This window comes from Petromyzon marinus, chromosome 80 (genome assembly GCF_048934315.1).
Source record: "Petromyzon marinus isolate PM22_M1 ecotype Great Lakes invasive population chromosome 80, UKy_Petmar_22M1.pri1.0, whole genome shotgun sequence".
NCBI lineage: Eukaryota > Metazoa > Chordata > Hyperoartia > Petromyzontiformes > Petromyzontidae > Petromyzon > Petromyzon marinus.
The window spans coordinates 9,870,595-9,885,845 of record NC_133746.1 but is presented as its reverse complement, the minus strand read 5'-3'; the positions used below and the strand labels follow the sequence as shown (position 1 = coordinate 9,885,845).

General features: G+C 50.1%; 1 protein-coding gene across 2 annotated transcripts in view; it reads right to left on the bottom strand.

Moving 5' to 3' along the window:
- Positions 1–2,328: 2,328 nt before the first annotated feature.
- The window catches only part of LOC116957653 (uncharacterized), a 31,036-nt gene continuing 18,113 nt past the window's right edge, over positions 2,329–15,251 (bottom strand). For both annotated transcript variants that reach the window (XM_032979958.2, XM_076057253.1), the window contains exons 3-4: positions 7,378–13,322; positions 2,329–3,461 (exon numbers count right to left, since the gene is read on the bottom strand). In XM_032979958.2, coding sequence (XP_032835849.2) covers positions 12,117–13,322 — 1,206 coding nt within the window. In that variant the 3' untranslated portion in view covers positions 2,329–3,461; positions 7,378–12,116. The remainder of the gene's footprint in view (positions 3,462–7,377; positions 13,323–15,251) is intronic.

Genomic DNA, 15,251 nt, shown 5'->3' with positions numbered 1-15,251 from the left:
TTTGGAGTCTGTGTCTCTCTCCCCGTGGTCGCGTCGATTTTTTCTCCGGGTCCTCCGGTTTTTCGCCTCCACTTTAAGAATCAACATCACCACACGTTCAGAGTATCTGGCTGCTATAAGAGGTTTTTGGGTTAGATCGCGTAAATGTGTCGTTAAACCCCGCCACCACCTGGCACAGCCACCTAGTAAGGGTTGTCACATAAACATAACGTCCCAATTCGTCACTAGTACATCACTCGTGTATAGTGTAGTGTATATTAGTGCATAGTGTATATTAGTGTATAGTGCAGTGTATATGAGTGTGTAGTGTATAGTGTAGTGTATATTAGTGTGTAGTGTAGTGTATAGTGTAGTGTATAGTAGTGTAGTGTATAGTAGTGTATAGTGTAGTGTATATTAGTGTATAGTGCAGTGTATATGAGTGTGTAGTATATAGTGTAGTGTATAGTAGTGTAGTGTATAGTAGTGTATAGTGTAGTGTATATTAGTGTATAGTGCAGTGTATGTGTGTGTAGTGTAGTGTATGAGTGTGTAGTGTATAGTAGTGTAGTGTATAGTAGTGTAGTGCATAGTGTATTATAGGGGCCGTCCATAAATGACGTCACGCACCTTGACGTCCTACCTCTCAGAAAGTCCTCTGTGTGTGCACATGGCCGGTGTTGGGAGCGAGTCATGCCACAGTTGACAAGGAGGAGGATCACGTGGCGGAGCCATATATGGCTACATATGGAGCGAAAGATGTTCAACATACATGTGTAGTGGAGTAGGAAGGTGTGCTGGGGAAACTGCGCGAGTGTTTTGATCACACGGACAGTGTGGGGTTTATCTGGGGTCGGCCTGAGGAGACGGCGGAAACAGTGGGGTCGTGTTAGGACAGCCAGGATGAAGAGGCTGGGGTGATGAGGTAACGGTCGGGCCAATTAAGCCAGAAGGGCTGTGATTGGTTGGTGCTGTTGCTGGGGCCGAGGAGGCGTCGAGGTGTCTGGAAAATGGCAGGTCGTTTAAGACGCAAGGCGTGCGGAGGCACGCGGACCAATTAATTAGCGATGAGAATGGGGATAAATTGGGGGGAGACAGAGAGAGAGAAGGGGAGATTGGAGTTGGGAGCTGTGCGGTGAATACGTGGAGTTCAGAAACATAGTTTAGAAGAGAGTTGAAGCAAGACGAAGCAGTTAGCAGTGGAGTGAGCATAGTGATAGTGAAGCTGAAGCAAGACGAAGCAGTTAGCAGTGGAGAGAGCGTAGTGATAGAGGAGCTGGAGACGAGGTGTGCGGAGACAGAGAAGTGAGATTGGGTTTCGCTGTGTGCGACGACGCTGGAGGAGCTGAGGAGGATAGCCAGCAGTGGCGAGAGCGTAGGAATAGAAGAGTTGAAGACGTGTGTGTGTGTGGGTGTGTGTGTACGGAGCAAAGCGACGTGATACTGGGAACCAAGGTGGTGAGCGAGACAGGCGAAGCACGGCGAGCGAGCCGCGGTGTCCAGGATACGGTGGAGTGTGGAGGACGTGTTAAACGATGAAAATAAAGAAATGGTTGAAGAAAGACAAAAGTTGTTCGTGTAAAGTTCAACCACTACACATATACAGTGGTACCTCGGTATACGTTGTTAATTCGTTCCAGAAGGTAGGACTCAAACCGAAAATGACGTATACCAAACGAATTTTTCCCATGAGAAATACAGGGAAAGGAAATAATCTGTTCCAGAGTATAATAAATTATATTTTATATGGCATATTATACATTAATGCGGTTGTGTAAAATAATGTAGACACTGCTTATTACTAAAATGCATACATGAATTAAAATGACAAAAAACATGTGAAAATTCACAGCAAGGGTTGTGCATTGAACGAGATCTACACAGGCAGACTGAGGAGCGGCGCTTTGATTCAGTCGTGAACGGGGTCTACGCAGGGAAGTGGTGACTCATCCCGACCCATACAAGTCCTAGCAAGCGCGTCGTATCCCAAGCAAGACGTCGTATCTCAAGACATTTTTTCTCTCGTCAAAACATGACGTGTACCAAATTCGACGTATTCCAAAGCGGTCGTATACCGAGGTATGACTGTACAGGGTGCTTCAAAAACACGTTCACACTTCGGAGAATTTGCAACAAATACCACAAGAAGTGTGTCTCCGGGCTCTGATGACCACCTGGAGAAGATTCCAGGCATGTGGTGACAATGATGGCGAACAAGTGAAGAGTCTTTGACATTTTTAAGTTATTAACATTACATTTGTTATGTTGAAGTGTGTTATCCGTTCTTTTTCCATTAAAAACGATAGTCCCATATAAGTGTAGTGGATTCGAATTAGGTGCACACACAACTTATTGGGAGGTAACACTTATTTATTTAATGAACACAACAGTTAACTCTTACATTACGCATAGGGTGGTGACCACCGACTTACTCTAGCTAACACACACTTCTCAGATACTCTAGGGAGGTACAGCATCCTGTGTTGGCGGGACTTACACGTCTACCGCTATCCTAGAGTCGTCCGGCTGGGAACTACACACGGATCTCTTCTTGGCATCTTCACGATGCATCTTCATTCTTGATACGGGCAGCCTCGAACCTCGTGAGGAGGCTGCTTATATGGGCCTCGGCGTGCCCGGGCCCTGCCCCGGCCACGCCTCCCTTCGAGAACCCTCCCGAAGCCCCCCTGCTGTCCACGTGCCCCCCGAGGTGCCCCCTAGGCCCCCGGCCCCCACTGGGGTCCGGTCACGTGTCCAGCCGGGGTCACAGAGAGTGCCACGACCTCACACCACCCTCGTGGCCTCCCGAGTCCAGAACTGGCCCTGACGTCATTCTCGCCTCCAGCCGGGATGACGTTATGTGTGTGTGTAGATCCGCGTGCTCGTGACGCTCCCCCGCATAGTGACGTCACACGTGTGTGTGTGTACACAGTAGTGATGCTACCATCACTACATCACCCTCCTCCCATGTAAAAAAAACAGCCATCTCGGCTGTGATAATACAGAAAAAAAACACTATGCCTCCAACAACAACGTTAATAATTAACCGGCGACCGATAATAATTACCGCGAGAAACATATGTACATACACCGAGAGGGGGGAAGGGAAGAACGTATGGAACGAGGGGAACCAACAACAACACATGTCTACCAAAAGAAATGGTCAACCCACTTATCCCTCAGCACAGCCCATCCGTGTGAATTTGTGTTTGACAACGGTGTAGGCAATCAACAAGGTGTGAGAGTCATGGACAGCGGCCAGTCTTCAAACGAGTTCGCGTGGCCGAGCCTCCAGGGGAGGCGAGCACGCTCTCCCTGGAGGTCCTGGGGGATCTTGAAAAAGTCCCAAAAAGGGTAAGGCCCCTCCCCAGGAGTTGGGCAACAGGATGAGCAGGAGTGACGTACGGGCGCTCCACTCCCCCCTTCAAGTCCACATCTGGTCAGCACAACCGGCGACTCCAAGGGCGGCAGGTGCAGGAATCCTGTGACGAGAAGGAACCACCTCCTGAGGCACAGCACCACAAGCCCACGCCTCAGCTCGTCGGACACGACAGCCACCCGGCCCAGGGAAGTGGAGATGATCGTATTTCACCCGGCGGAAGAAAGAAAAACAAAAATACATAGATTCCGACGCGTTGGATGCACAGCCAACACCGGTAATCAAACCAAAATCACACAACCACCCCATAGATGGCAGGGTCTCACACCGCTCTGCTACCGTTCCACCCCACAGGTGGCAATAGAGCGAAGACCGAAAGTCTAACACCCACCTACAAACACCACTTAACATTCCCGACATCTCCCTACGTCCAAGGTCGAGAAGTCGCACTTCAGAGTCGACCCATGTACTGGCTCAAGGAAGTAACACTTCAAGGTCGAGCCAGTATGCTGCACCCAAAAGGTACAACGTTGGATGTTGTACAACATCCCCGGTCAAGGAAGTCATGCTTCCAGGTTGACCCATGTACTGGGCAAAGAAGTCGCACTTCAGGGTTGCCTCAGTATCTACATTTTTCATAAAAAAAATTGTTACATCAACGTGACACAAAAAAAATGCCTGCACTTGCCCAGAAATGGTTCACACAAATACCCGTGCACGTACAAAATGGCGCCGCATGCGCGAACCGCATCCCCTGCGGTTTCCCGCGCTCACACAAAATGGCGGCCGCATGCTCGAACGGCAATCGCGCAATCCCCGTGCACCCGCATATCTCCGCGGTTCTCCGCGCACTTGCATCCCAGTATACTCCTTTGGGAATCACAACAGACAATCCATATCCCATGTTTACACCCTCCGACGCCTCTGCGCGTCGCCGCAGTTCGTCGCACGATTCGGCCGGAGCGGGGGAAATTTAAACCAGTATCTCTCCAAGACTCGCGTTGCAGCAATCAGCTGTCCCAACCGAGCTGAGAAGACACAAGAACACCTCTCTCCAGGACTCGCATTGCAGCAATCAGTTGTACCAACCGAGCTGAGAGAGCAACTCACCACAAGCTCCCTGAGCCTCTGGCTCACTGTCTCAGACACGCCTCGGAGTGTCTCGATCTCCGGGCCGCCAGGGCGAGCCGTCAGCCATAGCATGACGGGACCACAACTCTCGTGTTAGACACGCAACACTCACTGGGCCATCCTGGTCAGGATTTGCGCCCCAAGATATTCGACAGCCAGCACCACAATTCCAAATCACTGGCAGCATGTCACCATCGCAATTTAAATGCTCCATACGAATGACGGCAGAGCCAAAACCCAAGGCAGTCACCCCCCACACAATCTAACACCATCACAACACATACAATTTGAATTAGGATCCCCCACTGAATTGATCCAATGTCGAACAGGCACGCACAATTTGTGACGATCCCGAATACCCAATGGTCACAACAATACACCTCACATCCCGTATCCGTACAGAGAGACAGTCTATGCAGTACGTACAGTTCGCACATCGCGATCTCGAGAAAAGCCCCATACAATCAACACATCTTCTTAGTTTTTTCGGTAAAGTCACGTTGAAGGGAAACAACAAAGATGAGCATTTTGAATTATATAAATTAAAAAAGAGGAATGATATTGTAGTCCTCTCAGCTGACAAAGGCAATGCTACTGTCATCATGGATAAAATAGAATACAACAACAAAATTAAAGAATTACTCGACAATGGTAGTTATACAAAAATAAAAAGAGATCCCACCAACAGCCTCGTCACACAAACCAACAAAATAATTTCTGATTCAACCGCATTAATTGATCAATCTAAACAGTTTTCGTTGAAACCTTCTGCTGCCAGGCCACCAAGATTATACGGCTTACCAAAAATACATAAAGTAGATACACCCCTTCGTCCCATAGTCTCTACTATCGGCTCCCCCACCTACAAACTAGCTCGTTTTTTGTCTGAAATCCTGCGTCCTTTCACTGAAAAGACCACCTCTGCGGTACAAAATTCTACTCACCTGGTATCGACAATCAAGGGTATTTCCCTGTCCCCAGACGACCTGCTTGTCAGTTTTGATGTAGTTTCCTTATTCACCAAGGTTCCTGTACCTGACACCATTGCAATCATTGAAGACTTGGTTCATCAAGGACTAAACACTGAGGTACCCCCCCTGGTGAGACACTGTTTAACCAATACATACTTCACTTGGAATGGAACTTTCTACAAACAAACTGAGGGCACCCCAATGGGCTCCCCCCTTTCTCCAGTTATAGCTAACATTTTCATGGAGAAATTTGAGACTGACGCCATCCAGACTGCCACTCTGCGCCCAACCTTATGGAAGAGGTACGTGGATGACACTTTTGTCATCTGGCCACATGGCCGGCCTGCTCTAGACCAATTCTTCGACCACATCAATTCCATACACCCAGCCATCAGATTTACCATGGAAGTCGAAATAGATGGCAAGATACCTTTTTTGGATGTCCTAATTAAAAAGAGACCTGATGGTTCAATGAGCCACTCTGTCTACAGGAAAGCTACCCATACGGATGCTTATCTGAAACCGGATTCCCACCACCATCCATCACAGAAGAATTCTCTCATCAAGACTCTGTATCATAGAGCCCAATGCATATCCGACCAGGAACACATAAGCAGTGAACTCAAGCACGTACACCAAGCTCTTAGGGCTAACGGTTACTCCGACTATACAATCCGCAAAGCTATCACTCAAACCATGAAGAAGAACCCTCTTGAGGAGCCTTTCAAAACCATCACTTTACCCTACATTGCGGGGATCACAAAAAAGATCTCCAAAATCTTGAATAAACACAAGATCCAGGTCCGTTTCAACACATTACATAAAATCCGTGATCTGGTTCCGTCTGTAAAAGATGTGATTCCGGACATACAATACCCTGGTGTCTACAAACTAAGTTGCCTCTGTGGTAGTAGTTACATTGGAGAAACCAAACGCCATGTCTCGGACCGCATTCGTGAACACAAAGCAGACCTTAAACACGGTAGGACCAACACCTCGGCCGTGGCAGATCATTGTTCTAATTCAGTAGGCTCACATGCCATTGACTTTTCCAAGACAGAGGTTCTTTGTAAGCCATCTGGCTTCCATGAGAGATTCGTTCATGAGGCTATCCACATATACAAGCACAGAGACAATTTCAACCGAGAAGATGGATTCTATCTTAGCAATCATTGGAAAGATTTGATAAACCATTTCAGGTCTTAATTGATTGTTCACGCTTACAGTGGCTTTCAGACAGCATACATTATATATATATAAAAAAAAATTCATCTCCCCCCTCCTCTTTTCAGAATATAGATGGACTAGTCCTAAATAAACTGGCAAATCGTTGCGCGTGGCGCTAGCGTTTTTTAAATAAATAAATAAATGCGCCGTTTAAAAATACATTTATGCAAACCAACACACCTGAAGATGACCGTTTGAGTTATGGTCGAAATGTCGTGAGAATTTTTAATTGTTTTATATATATTTTATTATTTTGTTGTTTCCCTTCAACGTGACTTTACCGAAAAATCTAAGAATATGAATTACTGCAGTCACGAAAGCTTTAAATCAAAATTTAATCAACACATCGTTAACAAATGTGGCACATCGCAATCACAACAACAAAAATAAACCGATGTCACACTGCGACCCAATAACACGGCAACCCACGGGACAATAAAGGGCCTCGGGACACTCGACACAACCGAATTAATCATTAACAGCCCCATCAAGATAATGATCCCGACAACGTAATTAACAACACTGTTACAAAGCAGACACCTGCATGGGCGCCGCGTCAATCTGCCACGCACACAACCGGACTAACACGCTCCGCAACCCAGCGAGTAAAAAAACATGAAATCGCAACCCGGCGCACGCAAGATGGGTGAGGTGTGTTTTTAGGGCCGGGTGCATTGTGTCACGACTCACCTTAGAGGTTATGAGGAACGGAGGATGGCAGGGTGGAACTTGAAGAATCTTGGATGGTGAGCACGGCATCCTCTTGCGACAGGACGCCACCAAGACGGCCGAAGATATCCCTCCACAGGTGTTGAAAATGGCGGGAACGGCGTTGTGGCGGGAACCGCGTCCCGACCGGCCGCCAAGATGGTGGCCGCGCGTGCACGGTGCGCGCGCGAATTTCCCGCCCAGGCAACTAGCAGCAGCGGCGGCGTCCTCTCTCCTCCAGCTCCGGCGCTCTCTCTCTCGATGGCGGCGAAGCAGCGACGTGATGTGCGTCCTGCTGCCCCGCCTGCAGCGCCATCTCCCTCCTTCACCGATGCTGCAGAACCCCGGGGCTGCCCCGTAGATGATCTTCCTGCCTCCTCGTCATGTGAAAGCGACCAGGTAGGTTGTAGTAATCGTGCGCATATTATACTGACTAGGATAACACCTAACGTTAGCCACTTCTGACAACAAATGTAGTGGATTCGAATTAGGTGCACACACAACTTCTTGGGAGGCAACACTTATTTATTTAATGAACACAACAGTTAACTCTTACATTACGCATAGGGTGGTGACCACCGACTTACTCTAGCTAACACACACTTCTCAGATACTCTAGGGAGGTACAGCCTCCTGTCTTGGCGAGACTTACTTACACGTCTACCGCTATCCTAGAGTCCTCCGGCTGGGACCTACACACGGATCTCTTCTTGGCGTCTTCACGATGCATCTTCATTCTTGATAGGGGCAGCCTCGAACCTCGTGAGGAGGCTGCTTATATGGGCCTCGGCGTGCCCGGGCCCCGCCCCGGCCACGCCTCCCTTTGAGAACCCTCTCGAAGCCCCCCTGCTGTCCACGTGCCCCTCGAGGTGCCCCCTAGGCCCCCGGCCCCCACTGGGGTCCGGTCACATGTCCAGCCGGGGTCACAGAGAGTGCCACGACCTCGCACCACCCTCGTGGCCTCCCGAGTCCAGAACCGGCCCTGACGTCATTCTCGCCTCCAGCCGGGATGACGTCGTGTGTGTGTAGACCCGCGTGGTCGTGACGCTCCCTCACATAGTGACGTCACACGTGTGCGTGTATACACAGTAGTGATGCTACCATCACTACATAAGTATTAACATTTTTTAGAAGCACCCTGAATAGAGACATAGAGGACAGCTTTCCATCGGTGAAAAAGAGCTTCATAGCTCATTGAATTTTGTTTGTTCATTCGCTTCTCAATCCGCTTGTCCTGGTGAGGGTCGGGGCTTACAGCATGTTGAGTAGGGTGGTCCAGACCTGCCTTTCCCTGGCGACGGACTCTAGCTCTTCCTGGGGAATTCCCAGGCGTTTCCAGGCCAGCCGAGCGACATCGTCCGTCCAGCGTGTTCTGTGCCGGCCCTGGGACCTTTGCCCAGTGGGACGTCCTGCTGCCCGGTCGAGTTCCAGGGGGAGTCTATCGGGGGGCATCCTTACATTGTTTTCATGGCTTTATTTTGGTGATTTCAAAGTTTTTTGGTTTAGGCCATGTTTGTTTGCTGTAGTACGGAGTTAGACTGATGGCTTTAATCTAAGTTGTCTTGTTGTTGTTTGACTTGCATCCCACTGGGATTTTTGCACACAGCGTTGGTATACGGTGCTTTTTCTGGAAGTTTTTGCTGTTTTTTTCCTGGATTTTTATGTTTGCACGTAGTCACTTTAAGGTGTTTTCTTGTTCATGTTTTAGTTTTTTGTTTGTTGCGGTTGCACCCGATTCAAGAGCCGGGCTATACCAAATAAATGAAACTGAAGGTGCCTGAACCACCTCAACTGGCTCCTCTTGATCCGGAGGATCAGCGGCTCAACTCTGAGGCTCTCCCAGATTACTGAGCTCCTCACCTGATCACGGAGAGCGAGGCCGGCAACCCTGCGGAGAAACCTCATTTCGGCCCCTTGTACCAGTGATCTCATCCTCTCGGTCATTACCCAAAGCTCATGACCATAGGTGAGGGTGGGAATGTAGATCGACCTGTAAACCGAGAGCTTTGTTCGAGAACTCAGCTCCTGCTTCACTACTACAGTGGCCACAACACTGCAGATGCCTTACCGATCCACCGGCCGATCTCCCGCTCCCACTTACCATCACTCATGAAAGAGACCCCGAGGTACTTAAACTTCTGCACGAAGGGCAGCTGTTCCCCCCTCACCTGGAGAGAACAAATCCACTGTCTCCCGGGAGTGAACAATGACCTCAGATTTGGAGGTGCTGATCCTTATCCCAGCCGCTTCATGTTCGGCATCAAACCGTTCAAGTGCACACTGGAGATCACGGACTGACGAGGCAAATAGGACAACTTCATCTGCAAAAAGCAGCAACGCCACCTCCATGCCCCCATACTGGATACTCTCCATACCTCGGCTGCGCCTTGATATCCTGTCCATGAAAATCACAAACAGGAGACAAGACGCACCCTTGGCAGAGTCCAACACCAACAGTGAAGGACTTTGATTTAACAGCAAGAATACGAACGCAGCTCTCACTCCGGGAATAGAGGGACTGGATAGCGCACAAAAGCGGCACCGGTACATCATTCTCTCGCAGCACCTCCCAAGGCATTGCGGGGAACACGGTGATATGCCTTCTCCAAGTCTAAAAAGCAGAGGGAGACTGGAGGAGCATAGTCCCATGACCCCTCAAATATCTGTGAGAGGTAAAAAGAGCTGGTCCATTTTTCCAAGACCATGACGGAATCTGCATTGTTCCTCCTGAACCTGCGGCTCGACCACCGGGCGGAGCCTCCTCTCCTGCACTCTGGCACAGGCTTTACCTGGGATGCTGAGTGTGATAACTTTGTAATTGGAGCACATCCTCTGGTCCTTTCTTTAAAAAATGGGAACTACAACCCCAGTTTGCCAGTCCAGAGGTACGGTACCTGCCTTCTATGAAGAGTCGTGTTAACCACGATACTCCGATACTGTCCAGCGCTTTCAAAAACTCTGGGCGAATCTCGTCCACCCCAGCAGCTTTGCCGCCACAAAGGCCCTTGACCGTCACGGCGACTTCAGTGGCCGCGATGGATCCGACCCCCCCAGCTCTTTCAAAGGCTGCCTCCTGAAAGGAGGTCATGTCCACCGGGTTGAGGAGCTCTGCAAAGTGTTCCTTCCACCTCTCGACTATCTCCTTAGTTGAGGTCAATGACACACCACCCTTACTGAAAACAGCCTGGGCCACATCCCGTTGACCCCTCCTAAGGCATCGAAGTTTGCCAGAACATCTTTGAGGCTGCCCGATATTCTCTCTCCGTGGCCTATCCAAACTCCTCCCATGCCCGGGCTTTCGCTTCAGTGACTGCTGCAGCTGCCACCCTCCTAGCAAGCCGGTACCTCTCAATCAAGTCATGAGACCTTTTTCCGAGAATAGCTCGGAAAGCCTCCTTCTTTCTTCAACCTGACAGCTTCCCTCATCACTTGATGTCCATCAGCGGGTCCTAGGGTTGCCGCCATGACAGGCACCAACTGCCTTCAGGCCATCGACAATGGAGGTCCTGAACATCGCCCACACGGACTCAATGTCCATGACCTCCCCTGGAGTGCAGGATAACTTTTCCCGGAGGTGGAAGTTGAAATCTTTCTGCACTGGGTCTTCTGCAAGATGTTCTCAGAAGACCCTAACTATTCATTTGGACCTTCCACGTCTATCTGGTCGGTGCCCCAAGCATCAAATCCAACTTACCACCAGGTGGTGATCAGATAACAGATCTGCCGCTCTCTTCACCCGAGTGTCCAGAACATACAGCCTTAGGTCCGATGATACAACTATAAAGTCAATCATTGACCTTCGGCCCAAGATGATCTGGTACCAAATACACTCATGAGCATCCTTGTGTTCGAACATGGTGTTTGTTTCCTTGTAAAAGGTTTCAGTTTGGTGTATTCATATCTTAACACCTGTTCAGTTGCCAGAAAAAAAGGAGAAACCTTATTCTCATACTCATGGTGTTTGTTATTGACATTCAGTGACTAGTGCAGAATTCCAATAACATTGCACCGTATGGGTTCAGATCAGGGCGGCCATTCCTCCCAATCACGCCTCTCCAGGTATCCCCATCGTTTCCCACGTGGGCATTGAGGTGGCCCAGTAAGACTGTGGAGTCAGTAGGCGACACTCTGTCAAGCACTGCACCCACCATCTTCAAGAAGGCCGAATACTCTGAACCAATATTTGGTGCACAAGCACAGACAAACAGTCAGTTTTCCTATCTGAGATCCTAAGTCTCATTGAGGTGACCCTCTCACCCACTGAGACAAACTCCAACTGAACAGCACCCAGCTGAGTGCTTGTGAGTACCCCCACACCCACCCGTGGCCTCCCACCAGAGGATACTCCGGAATAGGAGAGAGACCACCTCCGATTGACAAGTTTGGTTCCATTGCCAATGCTGTGTGTGGAGGTGAGGCTGACAATATCTAGTCAGTACATTTCCACCTCCTCCACCAGCTCTGGCTCCATCCTCCCCAGTGACATTGACGTCCCACGTCCGAATAGCCAGAGTCCATCGCCAAGGTCCAGTCCGTAAATAAAGATTCTGATTCCGAATGTGTTTTCTGCCTACACACATCGCGTCTGTAAATGACAGATCCATGTTTGGAGAAACTCTACTCAGTTAATTCCACCACGAGTGTCTTCTGGTGATTCTAGAGATATATATATAATTTGACCATAATCCCCACTCCTCGTCTCACATCAAGTGCGAGGACATCTAGCGAATTTCCAGACCACGCGGGTTTGTACCCGTGTCACTGTCCTCCTGCTGCTGCCTAATGTTTGATGACGTTGCCTTCTGATCCTTGTGAGACCTCTCGCGCCGACGCAGGCTGTCCAGCTCCGTGAACGCCTCGCCGCACTCTGAAAACAGCAGTGGCTTCTGCTCCTTGTGAGACCTCTCGTGCTGACGCAGGCTGTCCAGCCCCGTGAACGCCTCGCCGCACTCTGAACACAGCAGTGGCTTCCGCTCCTTGTGAGACCTCTCGTGCCGACGCAGGCTGTCCAGCTCCGTGAACGCCTCGCCGCACTCTGAACACAGCAGTGGCTTCCGCTCCTTGTGAGACCTCTCGTGCCGACGCAGGCTGTCCAGCTCCGTGAACACCTCGCCGCACTCTGAACACAGCAGTGGCTTCTGGTCCTTGTGGGATATCTCGTGCTGATGCAGGCTGTCCAGCTCTGTGAACTCCTCGCCGCACTCTGAACACAGCAGTGGCTTCTGTTCCTTGTGACACCTCTCGTGCTGACGCAGGCTGTCTAGCTCCAATAAGTCCTCGCCGCACTCAGAGCACGCATGCGGCGCGTCGTTGGCATGCGTCTTCTCGTGGGTACGGAGGGCGCTCAACCTTGTGTACGACCTCTCGCATTGCTTGCACTTGTAGCCTTTCTTCTTACGAAGGTGAACCCTCTGGTGGCTGCGCAGGTCCTTGGCATGTGTGAACGTCTTGTCACACACCGTGCACATGTACGGCCGCTCGTCGGCGTGCGTCATCTCGTGGCGCTCAAGGAACCCCAGGTTGGCGAACACCTTGCCACACGCATCGCACTCGAACGGCTTCTTGCCGTTGTGCACCGCCCGGTGGCTCTGAACACTCTGCAGGGTGGCGAACACCTTGGTGCACACGGGGCACTTGTAGGTCTTCTCGGAGGTGTGCGACTTCTCGTGCGTTCTGAGGGTGCCCAAGTGCGCGAAAACCTTGCCGCACGTAGCGCACTTGTAGGGCTTCTCGCCCGTGTGGATCCTCTCGTGGTTGCTGAGCGTGCGCCGGCAGTAGGTGCTGTAGGAGCACCACCCGCACTGGAAGTACTCCACCTCGGTCTGCCGCCCGTGCTGCTTCATGTGGTCCTGCAGCGCCGCGTGGCTGATGAGCACCCACTTGCACAGCGAGCACTGCAGCAGCTTCCCCTCATCCGACATCGCGCCCTGCAAGTGAGGGGGTGGGGGATGGGGGTACAAGCACACGCGTGTCGACGTGTGTACGTTGAACTTATTTATCACCGTACGTAGCGTATAGTGTATAGTTGGGCCATGTAGCCCGCATGCCCAGCCACCGCATCCTTAAACAGCTTTTGTTTGGCCGGATAGAGGCGTCTAAATGGGCGTGGCACGGGCTAGAGAAGAGATGGAGTGATGTGGTACAGGAGGATGTGGAGCTGAGTGGACTTGCCGATGACCGGTACCAGCGGTGTCAAGATCGGCCTCTGTGGAGGAGGCTCGTGAAGGACGCTGCTGGGCAGTTGGAGACAGTCGCCCTCCAACAACAACGGAGGGCAGAGTGATGCTCACAACAACGAGCGGAGCACCGGGCGGCTAAAATGGCGGTTGTTGAAAATAGTGGTATGTATAGCGTAGTATAGTGTACAGTAGTGTAGCAATGTATATTGTAAGTGCAGTATATAGTGTAGTGTATTGAATAATGTAGTGCATAGTGTAGTAGTGGTGTTACGTCTAGTAGTATAGCGTATTGTATAGTAATAGTAGTGTATGTTGTAAGTGTAGTAAATAGTGTAGTGTATAGTAGTGTAGTATGTAGCATTGTAGTATACAGTGTACCATATAGTAGTGTATAGTTGTGTAGTGTATAATAGTAGTGTGTGTGTATAGTGTAAGTCTAGAGTAGGGTAGTAGTGCATATTGTAAGTGTAGTATATAGTGTAGTGTTTTCTGAATAGTGTCTTGTGTAGTAGTATAGTGCAGTGTATAGTGTAGTAGTGGTGTGTATAGTGTAGTGTATAATGTACTGAATAGTGTAGCGTATAGTAGTGTAGTGCCATGATAATATATGCATTGCTGTATGTTTTTCATCACTTTGAAACTGGCAAAAAGGTCCCTTGGATATAACACACGAACAGGAGGTGTTCCGATTTGCAATGAAACTCAACTTTTAAAAAATGTTACCAGGTAAGGCCCCACTGAGCGATGTAGCTATTTTTCAGAAGCGACCTGGCCATCACAAATTATAGCTCAACGAAGCGGCTTATCACCACGTGGAAATGTTATAGCAGCAGCCAATTGAACCTTATGGCGGTACCCCGGGGTAGTACCATAGTTCCCCGGCTCTCGCATAATGTCCGTGATGCAGTCATTTTTAGTCTGTTGATGGCGGGCGATGCGGCAGTCGACTCATCTGGACAAGCTATGCACGATGCACCACCACCACCACCACTACGGTGCATTCGAGCGTTCAGGGTTACAGCGCAATCATCCTCGCTGCGTTTCGACATCGCGGAGTGGCACCGATCTCGGATTTATTGGTACCCCAGTCGCGGAGTGAAGTACACCCCTGGAAAAAATAGTGTCCCATAAAGAAAACATTTAATTGTCTCGGCCCATTTTGTTTTATTTGGTACCCCGGGGTACTGCCATAAGGATCAATTAAACGCGTGGTGATGCCGATTCTAAATGTGCAGGGAAAAAGCGGAGGACCCGGAGACAAATCCACGCGACCACTGAGAGACGCAGACTCCAAATAGACAGCAGCAGGCATCGTCAGGGTCGGGATAGAACCTACGACCTCCTGCGTACCAGGCGAGGTAGTTAACATTTCCTAGCCACCGTGGTGATGATGATGATGAGACGCAGACTCCAAATATACAGCAGCAGGCGTCGTCAGGGTCAGGGGTTGGGATAGACCCACGCCCCCTGCACACCAGGCGAGAGAGTTAACATCTCCTAGCCACCACGGCGCCTTCTTCTATAAAGAAAGGCCCACTGCCCAAAACGTCGGCCGTTTCCCCCCCTCGTCAAGGCTCCACACACGCGCACGCTGCTGCTGCTGCCTTTGTTGCACATCTACCCAACCCCAGCAGCATCACCCAGCTATCACCCGCTCCATGGCCATGAATCCACTGC